Source organism: Pezoporus wallicus, unplaced genomic scaffold (genome assembly GCF_028554395.1).
Source record: "Pezoporus wallicus isolate ANWC-B61680 ecotype Strahan unplaced genomic scaffold, APGP_CSIRO_Pwel_v1 contig_11133, whole genome shotgun sequence".
NCBI lineage: Eukaryota > Metazoa > Chordata > Aves > Psittaciformes > Psittacidae > Pezoporus > Pezoporus wallicus.
Window position 1 is genome coordinate 1124187 of NW_026636583.1, and position 12345 is coordinate 1136531.

At 39.5% G+C, this 12345-nt stretch overlaps 1 protein-coding gene across 4 annotated transcripts in view; it reads right to left on the reverse strand.

Annotated features, from left to right (window-relative positions):
• Positions 1–12345, reverse strand: part of DIDO1 (death inducer-obliterator 1) — a 52716-nt gene that overhangs the window by 39961 nt on the left and 410 nt on the right. The window contains exon 1 of one of the 4 annotated variants that reach the window (XM_057400873.1): positions 11840–11954. The exons of 2 other annotated variants lie outside the window; for them this stretch is intronic. Coding sequence is in view for 1 of the 2 variants with exons in the window: in XM_057400870.1 (XP_057256853.1) it covers positions 364–528 (165 nt within the window). In the remaining variant the exon portion in view is untranslated. Of the gene's footprint in view, positions 1–363; positions 696–11839; positions 11955–12345 lie in introns of those variants that run through there. One more of the 4 variants, XM_057400870.1, reaches the window with a different exon arrangement.

The window sequence follows — 12345 nt, forward strand, 5'->3', positions numbered from 1 at the left end:
TCTCTAGGTGCTCACCAATGCCATGTCACTGTTCCAGAAATAAAGAGAGGGGAAAAGACAAATCCCTCCCAAATCTAATTTCCATCAGTGGATCACTTTACTATTTTATGAACAGTAAATCTCAGAATTTGCATGACTGTGGCAAAGAAGAATTAAGAAAAACATCATGGGTCTGTAGCTAGATCCACATCAGGACTTCCTTCCCGTGGACCTTCTCTACAGGGGATTATGTACATTATCAACATTCTTTCCCTCAGCCAACTGTTCCCACTCCAGAGAGAGAAGGAAATGAGCAACAAAAAAAGGCAACAGAATAAACTACTTTTAAAGACCCTGGTGCTGTTGTTTCATGGCATTGAATACCTGCTCTAATAAATATTTTGCTTCATTGTCTGGATCAGTGATTATATCCTGGGAATCAGTCACTGATGGCTGAAGACAGTCTGAGTTTAAAGTGTCTTCTTCCACGCTGCTGTTCTGCAATAACCTCTCAATCTCCCTGTTCAGAATCTCCAACTGATCACACATCACGCAATTTTAAGTGATAGGCCTATGGGAAGAGGGAAAGTCAGCTGAAAACTTCTTGTTCAGCTCTAATATTAAGCTACGAAACAAACTCTAAAACAGGCAAAACAAAGTGCATCCTATGAGTAACTTATCCAGTAACATTTGAAAGGAAGAATTGTCCAAAGGATTGCCTTCACAGCGCACAATTATGTATTGGTGCATTCAAGGTCTTGTCTTCAATGCACTCTTTACAATCACATTTGAGCTGCAGAGCTGATACCACTAAGGAATTCCTAATGCGGAATTGGGATCCTCCTCTTCTCAGGAGACGTTCTGGCTCGTTCTGGCTCGTTGAACGGAATCCTTTATACAACGGTACTCATACCCCACCCAGTGGCAAATCTGCACAGTGCAGTGTACAGTTCTGATTTAACATGAAATAGCATTTTTAACACAAGTAATAACTGAAACCCAAGAGATTCTATGCAATATTCTATGCATGCTGGTTTGCATTAGCAGATGTTATCTCATCATTATTACCTATAGAAAAAACTTTAACAGAACTGCAATTTGAAAATAATCAAATTTGAGAGGTATAAAAATCCAGTACACTTAAAACACTGCAATTACAGTCCCCTACATTTGCTGTAACACTCTTAGTTGTTCCTTATTATCATTCAGTGTCTCCATTTTTTCCTCCCCCATTTGGTCCAAATTATTTTTCTTCATTAAAAACAGAGGAAGATTCAAGCTTATTTTACATAAATCTGCTTTTATAAAACTGCATTTTAATATACTTAAATGACTAGAAGCAGCTGAAAAATCAAATATCATCAACATATGAAAGTACAAAGCCTTAACTCAATTATAATTTGCACTTCAAATGTTCTAAGTGCCTACAAAAATATTTACTGCAACATAAGGCAACTTTGGAAGTCTTCAAATATCTGCTTCTCTTCCAAACTCAGTACGATTTTTTGCTCATTTTGCTCTCAAGTTCACTATTCAACTGCAGTTGAGATCCTGATAGAAACCTAAGCTGAAGCAGCAAACTGTGGTTATCTTGTTTTAAAGGAGCTGAAGATCCTTTGTGATGAAATTAACCTTATACCTCCTAATGCAGTAATCACATTTCTGAAACTGCAAGTTCAGAAACTGAAAACCCTTACAGTTCCCCTAATGGCCGATTACCATCAGCATCACCCTGCCTTTCTGCCACATCTCTTTTAGAAAGGATACTATATACCTCTGAAAAACGATGCAAGGATCTCTATAAATGACAGTATAGAAAGGCAAAATAATATCAAACATACATACTGTTGCTTACCAAAAAGCTCAGGGTTTGCTTTGGTTAACAACCTCTGTGGTAAGCAATTACCACAGTGAAAATGCATAAGCTCTTAAGAGCAACTATTAAGGAAGTCAGAAACATAAATCAAGAGTTTCTTACATGAAAATTCCCTTCTCCCCTTAGAGATGAAGCAAGCTTTGCCAATACAAACCTTAGCTTGATTTAAATGGTTACACAAGATAGGCAGCAGGTCCCCTTATGAAATCCATGTTTATGAACAACAAAGAACAAAATACAGTCCTGACACTACTTGGGCTGCTACTGTCCCGCTCCCTTCTCCTGTGCTCAGTTACATGGTCTATGCCACATCTGTCACACACAGCTCCGACAGTCACCAGGCTTCTTAGCAAACACTCAGCAGAAAATGAGGCCACCAAAGAGTGAGCCAAAGGATAAAAATAATGATCATTAGAACCAGCATAAAGACATTCAAGAACAGGGATGGAGAACACAATCCCCTCAAGCAGGATGAGCTGGTGTAGCACCATGCTGCCATCTCACTCAACACGTGCACACCATCATCCACGTAGCATGTGTCCATCAGATCTCAGCCAACAGGACTTTAACTGCCCCCTCAAGTCAAGGTTCTGTTTTAATCTTATGAACCGTAATAACAGGAGCATTCCAGTGAAACAGAACAGTCACTTATCAGAAGTGGAGCATAACGCTGCTGCACAGTATCTTCAGATAGAATATTCAGCCAAGAGAAGAACATTCCGGGTTTCCCTCCCTCCCCAATGTTTTCCAGATAAAATGTTCCAGTTTTCTCAGAACAAGTTCAGCACTTGAATTCATTCTGGACCTACAGTACAGAAGCAGCTGAAGAATCAAAGTATCCTACTCAGGAAAAAACTATCACAAGCTTTTAAGTCCAACACAACTATTCTCAAGCAACGACAAACCCAAAACCCCTGGGCTGCCCACTCTCTAAGATGACAGGGGCCATCACCCACACCAAATATCCCTGTAAACCCATGTGGTGTTAAGTAAATACACCTTGAAGAAATTCCAGAGGAGCTCTCAGCAGTTAATTTAACATGAGACAGAAAAGATACTCCCAAATTCCAAATCCTGCTACTGCAATGCCACTTGCTCACAATCACACGTTAAAAATCTATCCTTAGTTAAACATTAACAACAGAAAGCTTGTACTCTCACTCCATTTTTCTTTATCCCTCTCCCATTCAGGCAAAACCTCAAAAAAAGCATACTTCTATCTAGGGCCGTCTCTGTAAGCCAACAGCTCATACAAATCTCAGGCAAAAGAGCGATTATCCATGCCAGTAACACAGGGCTGAGAGGTGTTAACTGCAGGACATGCAGCTTAGAGACACCTGGATCTGCTGATGCTGACTTCATTAAGTCCTTTTTAAGACACCTCAATATAACATCTTAAGCTGATGATGACAGAGAAAAGCTTTTAAAGAACATAAATATTTCCTGCTCTTCTTGTGCTTATATTTTTAGACAAAGGCCAATTCAACAAGTTACCAACAAATATACATTCAGGCAGTGTCTCCACTGTTATTTTTTCTCTCATTTTCCTTATCAGGTAATAAAACATTCAGTGGCTCCACTGACTGCAGAAAGATTTAGTCTTTTCTAGAACTTACTATTTTAACTGCATTAAGAATTCCTGCCTCAGTTAACTGGGAAGACTTCACTCTAAAAAAGGATCTTGAAAGACAGCTTAGTAATAAAACCTTTTAACATGAACTAAAAAAAAACAAACTCAAAAGAAATAATTTCACCTTTATCTGAGGACTGAGCTAAAAATAATCTGTCAGAATTGAGGGTAAATGTCTCCATTTCTGCTTAACCAGCAGTTATATTTAGCTTTCTGAGGATCCTATATGAAAGACCAATGATCTTTATCCTGTCATGAATGTTAATTCTCATTGTCAACAGCTACATGATGAAACACGCTGCACCTCATTCCATGTTCTTGGATGTCAGCACTCTTCAATACTCAGTTTGCTGCAATCTGCACAAGTGCTGGTATCTCATTATTCAGAGGTTACACAAGCACCTTGCAGGAATACTTAAATTCTCTTATCCCCTACTCATTCTAAGAACTCTACAGAAGAATGTCTTACTGAAGCTCAAGTTAATGTTTTAGGTACGTTTTGGAAATTCAGTGGCCACTGCCCAACAAGAAGACAGAAATCAAGACCACTGTGGCCAACATAAAGTTCTGCCAACAAGGTTTATAATGAGAGAACCAAACACAGTTTGCACTTGAAAAGAAATTCAAAGTGTAAGTCTTACACCTTCTTTCAAAAGCAGGTCTCATACATCAGTTACCAGTTTCATCTCCATGTCCTGACACAGCCAATGTCAGTACTGAATATACTAGCTTCAGTTTGAATTACTTGTAACTGGCCTCTAGGTATAACTCCTTTGAGTTTCTTCAGAATTAAAAGACTTGACATGCAACATATTTGGCTAGAGCTAAATTATCCAGGACAGGTTTCTTAAATATCAAAGAAACTGCAGGATGTTATAAACAGGAGAGAAAGCATCCTTTCCAGAACATTGTAACAGTGATTCCAATCACAACCGACACTGTCTGCACGTTTTATTCCCTATGGAAGATGAACTGGACTTGGCCAGTGTTAAAAAATTCCTAATAAGCAAGTATGTTAATATCACATGGAAAAAAAATACTGACTTAAAACTCATACAAGGACATAATTCCTGATGCAAATAAAGAAATGTTGGTATGGCTTAGCTGATGCTATTCCCACTCAGAAGACTGATCCCATTGAAAATTACTTTGCACCCCTGTTTATCAAAGATGACATCTGGGAAACCTGCACTTTTGACAGAGCAGCGGCAAAACTAATCCCTTGCATCAGCAAGCATTACAAAAGCAGCCCAAATGAAACCAGCAGGGCAAAACCTACTTTATACATAAATGAGCAGCTCCATTCAGACATGGACAAAAGGTGCAACCCACTGGCCCCCAAGGACAGCAGGAAGCAGGTTCTGCACTAGAACTGGAGAAGCCCTGTACAGCCGAGGCTGCAGCGCAGCTCCTCCATCTGTTCATCTTTGAGAGATGCAAGAGCTATTGACTTACATGAGAAGGGAGAGAAAAATCAGATGACCAGGTACAACTAGCATACAGTCTTTTATTTTCATATATAACATATCTACTGTTTACTGATTTAAGTATCTTCCTTCTGAAAGGAGGAAAACACCCTTCAGAAAGTTATGAAATGGGAATGCTGTGACAAGAGAGAGTGAGAGAAAACACAGTTGTATGGCTCAAGTATAGATAAGGGGAGATGGAAAAAAATCATTGGGATCCTGAACTCCTCCCCTGCACCCCAAATAATTTACTCTCTCACTACTAGACTGCTATAGGCAAGGCACAGTTCAAAGTCAGGAGTCCAAGCATCCCTGGTAAATGCAAAGATTTTATATCAGAAGCTGCTTACATTTGAAAGATCGTGTTAAAAACAGAATCTGCATAAAATCAAAGTATTTCAATGCTTACAGTTAGAGCTACAACAGAAAAATGCTACAAGAACTGTACTACTGGTCTGTAACTGCTCTGACAACCATTAAATACACTGCATTAGTTCCAAGATTATAAACAAATCCACCATCTCATATACCCACAACACTAATAACTTACAAGTGGCAGTTAATTCCTTCCTATTCAGAGTCAGTACATGATTGCCATTTAAAAACTTCACACATTAAAAAGCCTTGAAATTTGCATGAAGTAGATTCAGTAATACATAATTCAGTAATACCGCCACATTCCTCAGAAATGAGCCATCCCAATTTAAGGAATGTGCACTCTTCTTAAATACTGCATGAAGCAGTTATAATTTCAGGCAAATATTAACAGTGCTACAGAGCCAAATTAGGACAAAGCATCACCAGGATCTAGTTTTAAGGTAGCTTTTAATATCAGAATAGCATTTCACCCCCAGATGCACATGATATTAATCTGTCAGGGATATCACCACTGACATCTCCAGTAGAATCTCACATTCCATCCTTTCACTCAGACCTGCTGCTTCCCTCACCTTCCCACGTCTCTTTACAAAGACAGGTTCTAGCACTTGTAAAGCCTCATTTTTCTGCGTTCAGTGGTACCCCATCTAAGCTCCTACCAAAAGTAATGGAAAAAAACTGACTGAAGTGGCATGGGAGATAAGGCTCCCTCTGGATAGATATGGCTGCACCAGACAACAGAAAATCGGCATCCTCTGAAGATGGTAGAGATAAATGTCTGATGGTACCCATATTGCAGGATTCTCCAATGCAAGGGAAAAGCTCTCCAGGGACACCTTAGCACACAAACACGATCAGATCTCCCAGCGGAATGCTGGGGGCATTAATTCAGAGGCTTCTGCACCTCTTTTGAGCCCCCCCCCCCCCCCAATCTCCCTGGCATTTTACCAAGAAATCTTTGAAGGTACCGTAAGACCCTGTGGTGTTGTGATGTGGTTTCACAAGGAACTCAGTAATGTCTGTCACTACCACCCTTCTACCAACAGACACCCCTGGAAACTCAGATTGACCATTTCAATGATGTTTTGTGGTATGCAGGCTTTCTGACTTTAAATGCAGGTGCTTTTTTATTTGGCATTGAAAACTTATTTCAAATGTCCAGTAAATGGTGCAAAACACTTGTCTTGGTATTGGAGAACCTATTAAGTGCACACTTACAATACCAAGTACCACCAATTCGCAGTGCTGATGCCAATCAGCTACTGAGATTTAAAATGCAAACATCAATCACTCTTTTTTATTTCCAGAGATGCAGAAACAAGTGTTCAATTCTCTTCCAGATTTCTCTCTCACGAAAAATAAGACAAAATACATTTATGATTTCACAAGACCACTTTCTTCCGCTTGAGAATGGTACTGAAGAAACAGTCTTAACAAAAAATGCACTTGACAGCTTACTTCTTAGAATCATTAAGGAAATAATTAAAGAACCTAAAGAGCTTCCCTTAGAAACAATAAATACAATCACTTGGCCTCTGTACTTTAAATAATAAAGATATTAATCCTTAAAAATTAAAATGTATTTGGTAGCCCATTACTATAAACCCTCTCTACTGTATGTCTGAAACGAATACATACTCCCTTCTCCACGGTTTCTGTCAGGCTACCCACTTACCTTATGTGGGCCTCATAAGAAGGCCACTGCCTCACATAGTGGAAAACTGCACATACAGGACAGGACAGCAACCCTGCATGCTTGCAGTGAATGAGGGACCTCCTGAAATTGTGGAATTCAATATGTGTGATAGAGCCACACTACCACGCACATACAGACAACTAGTGCACAGCAGCAGTCACAAAAGACGGTGAACAGCTACACAGAATGTAACGACTCCAAGCAAAAATGCATGAAGTAGCTCTCTGATTTATAGAGAATACACACATACTGGAGTTTATTTTTGTGTCTTTCAGACTAGAAAATCATCTTCTCAAGCAAAAAATCCTTAAAAATTCTTATCTCAGATTGCATCACAGAGGATCAGAAGAGTCAGAAGTAAGACCTCAAGGAAAGAAGGGATGACCACTCAGCAGAAAGTGCAGCAGAATGAGGACAGCACCAAGTATTACACGTGTATTTTATTCTGGATAAGGAGCAAAAAGTGCTTCTTTGAACCAGAGTGAAGTTCCCACAAGTGAATAGTGATTTCTCATAGAAACATTTGAGGTGCTTTAGCAGCAGGTCCACCAGAAATCTGGCAAACACGAAAATTTTATTTAATGATATACAGGACTATGATCATACCCTACACTACAGATCTTCACTGTCACGACTGCTCAAGGTGAAGGGATACAATGTCTAATCAACAGAGCTGTGCTGGTCCAAGTGCCTTGTATCAGTGTGATTACCCCTGCAAACCTGCACTTTCACCTCAGTCATTCTGTTTGCAGGGTGGGGTATCAGGTGTACACCATCCTGGTGCAATGGTGGTTTATCAGTGCAGCTGCACATATAAGAAGAAAGTTCCAGCAACACACTAGTACAGGCCCTTCCAAGGAGGGCAGCAGTTTCTCTCAGGAGGAAGAGAGACTTTGAAAGTTCATTCAAATTCCTTGAATGAAAAAGGTTACATTAGCAAACAGGTTGCAAAATATCTGCATACATATTAGAGCTTTTGCCAACACAGCTCTGCGAGTAACCGGGAAAAGAACTGTAACTGACAACTGTACTAACATAGCTTTAGTAACAGCACTTAAGACTATGCATATCCTCCAACCCAAAGGCCCATAATTGTGTTCAATGAACAAAATTCACATTCAATTTACTGTTTTCTGCATTTGAGGAAATACTAACTAATTTTAAGGGGAAAGAAAAGTATTACACACACGCCATTGATATTTTCTAGTCCAGAGCTTCTTGGGTGCTTAAAACACTATGCACATACACTCTATTGGCTTACTAACAGATTGACAGCTGGCTGTTTTACTACTCCTGTAATACTTTCTGAAGCCTTTATTCACATTCTTCCAAGTAAACTAATCCCATATCTGCCCTAACAATGAAAATTTACCCAAAGACAGCAAAATAAAATTGATTTACTTTTGGTCAGGTTTACTTCTGCTCTCACAGTCTGAACAGTATGAGCAAAAATGAGATAGCAAACAGACTTTGCTCATTAGGAAAAGTTGTGAGCAGAATCACGAGCAGTGTAGATAGCTCTGATTTTTCTTTCCCCCCTTTATATAGATTAAGAAGAAAGAAGGCAGCTGTCTCTGGTCACAAGCTTAGATTAAAAGAAACAAACATAAGCATCTCTGTAACAAACCTTTTAAAGGCCCCAGCACAGGCCAGTTTTTCACGCCACGGGTCTAAGTTTAGGCAACAGAAATGTCAATTACAAACTCTGACTGTTATTGGATAAACTCAAGATACAGTATCTTTACCATTCCTTTACTGTCACCTTGACTGAAAATATTTTACATGTACATATTACTTATTTGACTAATGTTCAGTGTCTGCTACTGAATCCAACTTCTTCAGCAGCACTGAAAACACATTTTCAGCAACTGCACAGGAAAAAAAAATGCACTTTGGAAAGGTGATTCACACAATCTGGCATTCATCCTCTTAAGTACCAAAGAAATGAGCTCTTCACGGTGACTGCTAGGAACACTGCTGTTAACTGAACAGCAACAGTTCAGCAGCTGTTAACTGGTAATGGAATATTCAGAACACTCGGGCTAAATCAGAGAACCTCACAGTTTAACTCTTCAGCAGCTCATAAGCTTGTTTATATTTAAACATGAAAGATGACAATCCTACAACTGTCAGATTTTAGTTTGAATACTTAAACTGTACTTAAAACTCCCCCTTTTCAAACAGTTTTACACCAACTAGTAAAGCTGTACAGGATTTTTATCAAGTTGGCATTATAGCTGTACATAAACTAGCTATACAGCCTAAACTGTTGTACTTAGTTTCTAATTAAACAATGTGTATCCTCTGGCATGTCTAATTCTTGCTGTCAGTCAAAACTGTGTATACAGAAATGGACTCAAAACAACTGCAGGATTATGATTTGACTCCATCAGCACAGCTGTTGAAGAAAAATAAAAATCTTGTGGTTTTATACTTTTTCCCTTATTTCAGTTGTAAAAAGTAAGCCAAAACACAACCAGTTACCCTTTTCATTCTTATTCTAACAAAAAGGCTTCATTAAATAAAGTAAAACGAATAAATTTATCTACAAAATTTAGTGAAGCACAGTAACTACAGCACACCCCCATGCTATTAACAGTGCAATAAACAGTTCAGTTCCCAATTTTGGTTGGCGTTTACTGTGAGCACACACATAACCCACATTTAATCTTTGTTTCTTACTCCCTAACTGGAAATCTAACATTTTTCTTAACCTCAAAGTCTATGAATGCTAGAGACATCTACCGCCATTAGTACCTGTGAAGTTTTCACTGATTTCAGAAGCTGTATTAGATAATAACCTAACAGTAGTACAACCCTTGTAACTCACAGTTGTTGAAGATTCTCCTAGTCAGGAGACAGGCCTGACAGCACACAAAAAGCACAACCAGCTCTTACATAAACTAGCTAAATCTTATGTATATTAAATATCCTTATCTCCTTAAATCTCCTACCACTGTCCTACTATTTGCAGCACTATGACACTAGGCAGAGAAAGTGCACCAGAGAATAATACTAGTTTAGATAGGCATTACCACAACCACCTAATCTTACTCTTACCTAGTACAGACCCTTCTTCCATCTTTATCGGTTAAACCTGATAAAGTCTCAGCCTAACCCCTGTAATCCTTGCCCTTGCTCTCCCCACTTACTATTTGTAGCTGAAGTTTCAGGCTGTATAGAATTAAAATCCTACAGTTTTAAGTTACAACTCTGAAGACAATTACTATTTTAAGTAGGAAACAACATAAGCTACTACCAGAAAATCTTAATGGTGAAGCAGGATTAAGTAGAACAAACTGTCTTTTGATGAGTCTCCTAGACACTGAAAAACTCCTATTTACTACTATGGACTCAGACAATTCTATTAACATTGCTTTTGGGAGTTTCAGGGTTGGTTGGTTTGGGTTTTGTTAAACTCAAAAGACACATAGTGTGCGAATTACATGTATCATTTTATATTTGAACAGTTTTAAGATCTATATTTTGTCATGTACATGCATTTGCAAGCTTCATTTGCACACCAACAGAAATCAACTAAAATATAAATACCTTCAGAAAACCAAATACCACAGAAACGTTGTAAAAAAAACCCCATTATTTAAATGCTTTATATTATATTAAATATATATAATATATATATTAAAAAATATATTAAATAAATGCATTATTTAAATCAACAGTTACTCGATTTGCAAATCACCAGGGTCATGTGGTCTCCAAGCAGGCTGAAGGTTAACATGAGCCTTTACTCTTCCACCAAAATGCATTAAACTACATTTTGGAGCAATGTTTCTGCAGCCATCAAGGGAAAAATAAATTTAAGGCCCAAGTGAAGAGCTATTTTGAGTGTATGTCTATATTTATTCCTATAGAAAGTTCCAAATGTCAAAGAACAGTAACAAGCAGCTGGCATACATAAAAGTGGAGCACAACTCAAAATATCTATTACAATTAACACAGTATGTGCTACACTTGTGCAGTAACTACACATTATCATTTGTCATTGACCAGCAATTAAAGTGCTTGAACAACTTGTATATTTTGTTTGCAGAAGTAGCAACGACACAGTCGAAGCTAAACCAATTCAAATTACAAGAAAACTGGATAAAACAGAAAGACAAAAAAAGCAAATTCTCATCAAATAAAGGAAAATATAGCTGAGTAGCAGCTGCCAAAGAATTTACTTAAACAAGGCTGTGCTGATTCAGTATTCAAAAGAGCTATTTCTGCAAAAAAATCTTAAATAGCTCGAGGGGGAATAACCAGGGAAATCAGGAATACTATATACATCCTTTGAGTTAAATAAAAGAAATCAGCATTTTTTTGTCTCCCTGAAGTTCCTAGAAGGAAAACATGAAAGCACATGCAAGAAAAAACTGCATGTTACACTGATTTGCATTACTGACCATACAAAGAGCAAGGAGACTAACACACATGCGTTTTGTAACACGTTAAAAAGATTTAAGGTTCCTTCCAAGTTAAAAATGACACGCTAAAACGGTAAGATCTTCTTAACCCACTACTAAAATATAGGTATCGCTTGGAGGTATATACTGAAAACTACTTAATTGTATGAAACAATATTTGGTCAGCATCAAAGAACGGCTTTCGCAAGCCAAATGAGCAGCTCCGAACTACCATCACCTCCAAGACACAGTGGTTCAGTACATTAGCACAAGGGATGGGGAACAGTTATTGACAGGGTATTGGTATTTAAAGCCAGCCAACAATCCCTACTGTCTAAAAATCCAACCCCTCCTCTTTTCCCCCACAGGAGTATGATAAAGTTCCACTTTTCCTGTTTAACTCACCAATAAGGAGATCGCCTTCACCGCCCAAAGGTAACAGCCACCACCTCGGGGCAGGTGAGTTCTAAGCCCACCCTCCGAGGGCCCCCAGCCCCAACACTGAGTTCCGGGGTTGCCAGCGGCGTGCGCTACCCCCGCCCCAACAACCCCGCAACCGGTACTAGGGCAACGGTGGAACAGAACGGGAAAGGAGGTTAGAGTCGGTCCTGACGTTACGGAGAAGCTCGCCGGTGTCAGCTTGATTATGGCGTCGATCGCCTCAGAGCACACCCGTCCTCTCTCTCCTTTTTTCCCCCACAACATGGAGGATCCCGCCTTCCAGCCCGCTCCGCCCGGGGAGGGCGTCCTCTCCGCTCCGGCCCAACCACGTTATGAGCTTACGGGGCGGCGGCTCTCAGCGTCCTCCGGGGCCCCCGCATTGAGTCGCCGACCTCCTCTGGAACCGGGCCAGGCCTCCGGCGTGCCCGCGCCCTGCAGCCGCACCGACGGTCCCCCTGAAAACAGGCCGC